At 38.0% G+C, this 6,037-nt stretch overlaps 1 protein-coding gene across 3 annotated transcripts; it reads left to right on the top strand.

The window, feature by feature from the left end:
* Positions 1-1,512: 1,512 nt before the first annotated feature.
* Positions 1,513-3,894, top strand: LOC120216725 (SWI/SNF complex subunit SWI3B-like). 3 transcript variants are annotated; one of them, XM_039214070.1, is made up of 6 exons: positions 1,513-1,778; positions 1,903-2,330; positions 2,502-2,855; positions 2,949-3,009; positions 3,473-3,603; positions 3,680-3,894. In XM_039214070.1, exons 1-6 carry the CDS (start codon positions 1,580-1,582, stop codon positions 3,818-3,820), a joined length of 1,314 nt encoding a protein of 437 aa, XP_039070001.1. In that variant the 5' UTR covers positions 1,513-1,579; the 3' UTR covers positions 3,821-3,894. The 3 variants fall into 3 exon arrangements, with proteins under 3 accessions (XP_039070001.1, XP_039070002.1, XP_039070003.1); XM_039214071.1 differs by having other exon boundaries at positions 2,965-3,009; positions 3,680-3,817; XM_039214072.1 differs by lacking the exon at positions 2,949-3,009 and having other exon boundaries at positions 3,680-3,817.
* Positions 3,895-6,037: the final 2,143 nt, after the last annotated feature.

Below are 6,037 nucleotides of genomic sequence, written 5' to 3'. Positions count from 1 at the left end.
CAATTAAGCAGCAAGAACCTGAACAACCTCAACATTCTTAGCAACCACACCAGTCGCAACGTGTCATCAACATCGAAGGGACAAAATGCCAATAAGAAGACAAGAACCTTTTTCTCCATCAAGATTGTTACATGAATGTTAAATGTGGGTTACAATCAACAGTCCACCGTGTCTAGCCCTTCAACTCAAGGATCAACAACAACACCTAATTGATCATCCTTATTTTGTGAATGGTAGTTTAGTTTGGACAAAGTATTTTGTGTTTGCTAAGTTAGGGTAACTCATTTTGTGAATGAACTTCCTTTTGTAGCCGATTTATCAGGTGTATAAGCTCCTAAACTAGATATATTTTGTAGTTGATTTATCATGTTTATCAGTTTATCTATATAACACATTTTTCTCACATTTGTCTCAATAATGAATATTTGCCTTGAATTTATATCATGTTCTCTCATTTTTGTCTTCAATCTATCTCCTCATTTTTATGACTTTACTAAAATCATGAACATAAAACCATGAACAATAATTTAAGCTTCAAAGTTAATCAGTTTAAATTGCTAATACAACGATTACACAAAATCAATGTCATCCATTAATCATACACAACCATTTCACCAATTACACAAAATTGTTTCATCGATTCTTTATCACCATCACTCGTACAAAACCCATTTTACCACCACCCTTCCCCACCATCACATATACACAACCCATTTCACCAATTCCTTCTCACCGTCATCCACACACAAAATCACCTTCACCGATTACTTTCCACCTTCACCTAATTTACTTCTTAACCCACATTATCATCATACACAAAATCAACAAAAAAAATCAACAAATTCTCCCTTTCGTTTCCATTTAATTCATTTTTCTTAACATCCAAAAAATGACCACTCTTGTACGAGGTGTCACAGGAGCATCGTATCAAACAAAGAATCAGCAATGGGTGTTTGATCCTTTGTCACAATTTCTACGACCAAAGAATCTCCTAGATGGGTTATCTATTGTCCAAGAAGTAATAATCTCAGCTGGTTGTCCACATCGAAAAATAGATACACCAATGTTTTTTATTTTTTTTTCTTTTTCTATCTCTTTTTGTTCTACCTCTTCTTCCATGTTTCTTCTTCTGCCTATTCTCCCTCGTTTATTCTTTATGTTATAGGAAAAAGGATGTTAGGGTTTTTAGTTTCTAATCCCTAATTTGTTCCTGTAATATATATGAGATTTATTTATTATTTTAAATTTAAAGAAGGGTGTTTTCATATTACTTACAGTTGGTGACTTATGGGATTTATTTATTATTTTTAAATTGTCATGTCACATATCCGTTTAGAGGTTAACAATAGAAGACTTAAATCAATCGAATCAATAATATAAAAGGTCATTTATTTTTAATTTTTAAATTAGTGACCAAAGATTATCTACCGAAAACAAATGAGGCTATTTGCATAGTTTACCCTTATTTCAAAAATAATAATTGAGATTTTATGAATATTGTTGTAAAAGGTGCTGTTACTGGGAAGCGGGTCGTAAATATCATAGTAGAACCCGACAGAGGAAAGAAAGGACGGAAGCAATGGCGGAAAAATCTCCGGTAAAAGAAGCTGCTTCATCGGAGAGCATCCCCATCTCGAACTCAAACCAGTTGAAGCCATCTCCCCAGTTCTCCGCCAAACTGACCACCCCAACGCCACCCAACTCCGATATCCCTTCCACTCCCATAAGCCGTCCTCCCGTCGTCGATGCTGACGTCATTCATGTCCCTAGCTACTCCCGTAAGTGCTCTGTTTTCTTATCCTTCCTTCTTCCCCCCTCCCCCAATTTTTTTCTCACTTGCATTTTGTCAAATAATGTTGTTCGTTTGATTTTTTTTTTTGGGGTTTGGGTTAAAATGAACAGGGTGGTTCTCGTGGGACAAGATAGACTCTTGCGAGTCCCGCTTCCTCCCGGAGTTCTTCGATGGACGGTCGCCGTCCAAAGGCCCCAATCTTTACATGTATTACAGGAACTCAATTATAAAGTTATTCAGGGAAAACCCTTACCGTAAGGTTACCTTCACTAACGCCAGGAGGAATCTCGTTGGCGATGTTGGGTCCATTCGAAGGGTTTTCGATTTCCTCGACCACTGGGGTCTCATCAATTACTCTGCCTCTTCGGCTGTCTCCAAGCACTCCAAAGATACCGCTTCTAATAATAAATCCTCCGATTCCCCTTCTCTCGAATCCCCTTCTACGGCTGCTCCCACCCCCAAGCAGTCCTCTACTTCTCGGCGGTTTTGCGGGGCCTGCAAGTCCCTTTGTACCATTGCTTGCTTCGTTTGCGACAAGGTCTTTTTAATAACTTATTCTTGTTACCCTTTTCTACTAGTGTTTCCTTTTATTCTCAAGTCTAATTTATAAGAATCATCTTACTTTTAATTAAGGAAAGGACACAGCATTATGTTAACTATTGAGATGCCCCGAGCTGCTGAGTTTTTTTAATCCTCCTTTGTTGTGCAGTATGACTCCACCCTGTGTGCAAGGTGCTATGTTCGGGGCAACTTTAGGGTTGGTCTAAGCAATGCTGATTTCAGGCGGGTGGAGATCAGTGATGAAGCCAAGGCAGATTGGTCAGAAAAAGAGACCCTGCTGCTTCTTGAGGCTATTTTGCATTATGGTGATGACTGGAAGAAGGCTGCGCAGCATGTTGGTGGTAGAACCGAGAAGGAATGTGTGGCTCATTTTGTTAAACTTCCTTTTGGGGAGGAGTATCTTGGTAATCCATTTTCTGATGAAGCTGAGTTTGGATTTGAAACTAATAAAAGGATGCGCCTCACACCTCTTGCAGATGCAAGCAACCCTATCATGGCTCAGGTATGGCTTTTTTCTTGTTCAACTCGAACATAATGTAACATGGACTAGGAATTTGCTAAGCATCCAACTCAATAAGCACTGATTCTATCTAAGGTTGATGACATCACAGCTAGCAGAGGGGGTAATGGATCTTTTGAAAGAAACACAAAACAAGGTTTGAACGCCTCTTGGTTTTACCCTAACTTCCTAGCATTGCAACATTTACTAATTGAGTTGCATTGTCTCCTGATTGGATCTAAGACTCACGATTTCTTGGAGGTATCATCTTTTTTAACATGGTACTGCGGCTTATTAGTTATCAATAAGCAGCTCACCCCTATCATCCAACGGATGATGTAAAACTTTATTAAGTTTCCTTGCTTGTGACTAGCAGCAAAAAGGTTTACATGTTAGTCAGGCCAATTTAACATTTGATATGCAAAGAAGTGTTCGCTCCAAGTAGTTTACTTTTTGGACATTTCCACAATGAACCATCCAAACGTTGAGAAATAAAAATATATGTTTATAGAGATATAGATAAATAAAACGGATCATCTAGTATCTTTTGCTCACAGTTTTGTCGGGTTTTTATTGGTTAGACTGGCATATGGCTGAGGCTTTATCTCATTGTGGCACAGAATCAGAAATTACATCTAATGGCGACACCAACCAAAATGTATTGGAAAGAGCATATGCAGATGCAAAATCACAACTTGACAAGAAAGAACAAGATATTGAAAGAGCAATTACTGAGATTACAGAAGTGCAGGTATGTAAGATTTTAAAGATCAGTGTTTAGGATGCTGGTTTTTATAGTTATGTACTGTATACCCTAAACTGTGCAGATGAAAGAGATCCAGGACAAGATTGTGCGCTTTGAGGAGATGGATTTGCTGATGGAGAAAGAGAGGCAACAACTGGAGAGCATGAAGCATCTACTCTTTATTGACCACCTCAATCTTTCATTTCGTAAGAATTCAAATTAGACATGAAACACTGAAGAACAAGTGATTGAGAACGTTAACAGCAGATGCTTTGTAATTAATTGTTTTATTCTACATTTTGCCTGTGCCAATGGTCTTGAATTGCAAGTAAATTGCGTTAACGATGTTTCTGTAAACATATAGGCAAAAGTGAACCATAGTAAACCATAACCAAAGCTCCTGGTCCAACGTTCAAAATATGTTACCCTTATGTGCGTGTGTATTACATAATATGAATAATGGATGTTATATGTATATGGACGACGATGGACTGGTAATGAAGTGTTCGGTTTTAAAGTCGTCGGCCAAGGAAAGCCCATTGTGCCAGTCACTCCATTGATTGGTGGGCCCTGTGAGAATAAATTGAGCATTTGTTTGTTTGGTTTAAGAGAAGAGGAGAGGAGAGTAAAGGCGTTACTCGAAAAAGGTGCTGAGTAATGGGAGGTAGAGAGAAGCCCCACCCCCTGACAGAAACAGTAAGTAAATAGAAAATAATTGAAAAGGCAGGCCTATAAGGCTACGGACTATGCACCTAGCTTCCTAGCTGCAGCCTGCAGGGTAAATAGAGAGATAGCATTATTATAATCTGACCAGCGAAACTTGTAGCAAATGAATTAAAGATGAGAGAGAGAGAATGATTGGGTTAAAGGGGTAAATTCACGAGATAATGTTCTCGATTTTTTTTTTCACGAAATGGTGCACATCCCAGATTAATTGCTGGAATGGGGTGAATTCTACAGTGGCCTTGGAGGTCGCCATGGCATCCGGGCGACCTTGTAGGACGCCATGCAATCCAGGCGACATACGGGGTGACATACGAGCTATACGAGCCAATGGTTCTCCCCATGCATACGAGCCATACGAGCCAATGGTTCTCCCCATGCATACGAGCCATACGAGCCAATGGTTCTCCGGTGACATACGGGGTGACATACGAGCCATACGAGCCAATGGTTCTCCCCATGCATACGAGCCATACGAGCCAATGGTTCTCCCCATGCATACGAGCCATATGAGCCAATGGTTCTCCCCATGCGAGGTCGCCATGCAGTCCTATACGAGGAATAGAGAGGTCGCCATGCAGCCTAGGCGACCTTGTAGGTGCCATGTAGTCCCGGCGACCTTGTAGGTCGCCATGTAGTCCCGGCGACCTTGTAGGTCGCCATGTAGTCCCGGCGACCTTGTAGGTCGCCATGTAGTCCCGGCGCCATTCCCATCATCCATGCACATGCAGCCACATAGATTCCTTCACGTGCTCCCCGCTGCATGCTGCATGCCTACAGCTCCCAATGAAACCATGTGAACCATTTGAGTCAATGCATGCATGTGAAATAATTGGTACAATAATTGAACCATTGCTGCGTGAAATATCATAGCTGCAATTGTACAATTATTGGTGAAATAATTGAGGCAGCCGGTTGGTGAAATAATTGAGGCAGCCGGTTATAAAAGAAAGAAATAAAGGGAGAAGAGATTGCAGAAGAAAGGGAGAAGAGATTGCAGCCGAGAAAGAAAGAAAGGGAGAAAGGAAAGAAAGAAAGGGAGAAAGGAAAGTAAGAAGAAGAAAGGGAGATAAGGTAAATTTTTTTATATTTAAATTAGTTTATTATTATAAATGTTTAATTTGTTAGTTTAGGGTTTAGGGTAAAACAAAAAGTAGCTAATTAGTTTGTTAGTTTATGGTTATATGATTGTTAGTTTAAGTTATAGTATACATAAATTAAAAATTATTTAATTAATATATGTTTGATAGTTATATAGTTAAAAAATAATTAATTAGTTTGTTTTGTTAATAGTTAGTTATATAAAAAAATTATTTAATTAGTTTGTGTTAGTTAAATAGTTAAGTTATATTTGTTTGTTGAATTTATATTATATAAAAATTAGTTAGTAAGTTTATTAGTAGTATATTATAATGAAAAATAGTTTATTAGTTAGTTTTAGTTATATAGAAGAATATTTTATTAGTTGTTTAAGGGTTTAGCGTTTACGTTTAACTTATATTTTAAAAAGTTTAGTTTGTTAGTTTATTATATTATAAGTTATTATATTAAAGTTTAGTGTTGTAAATTAGTTAGTTAGTTTATATTAGATTATATTAAATGATTTTTTAAATATTGTTGTTTAATTTTTTTTACAGATTCATTCCAATGGCTGACCAAATTCCACTGTTGAGGCTTGACAATGAACATATTTCAAGTCATTTGGGAATAATGGTGA

This window comes from Hibiscus syriacus, unplaced genomic scaffold, assembly GCF_006381635.1.
Source record: "Hibiscus syriacus cultivar Baekdansim isolate YM2019G1 unplaced genomic scaffold, ASM638163v2 tig00110163_pilon, whole genome shotgun sequence".
Classification (NCBI taxonomy): domain Eukaryota; kingdom Viridiplantae; phylum Streptophyta; class Magnoliopsida; order Malvales; family Malvaceae; genus Hibiscus; species Hibiscus syriacus.
This window is presented reverse-complemented; position numbering and strand designations above follow the sequence as displayed.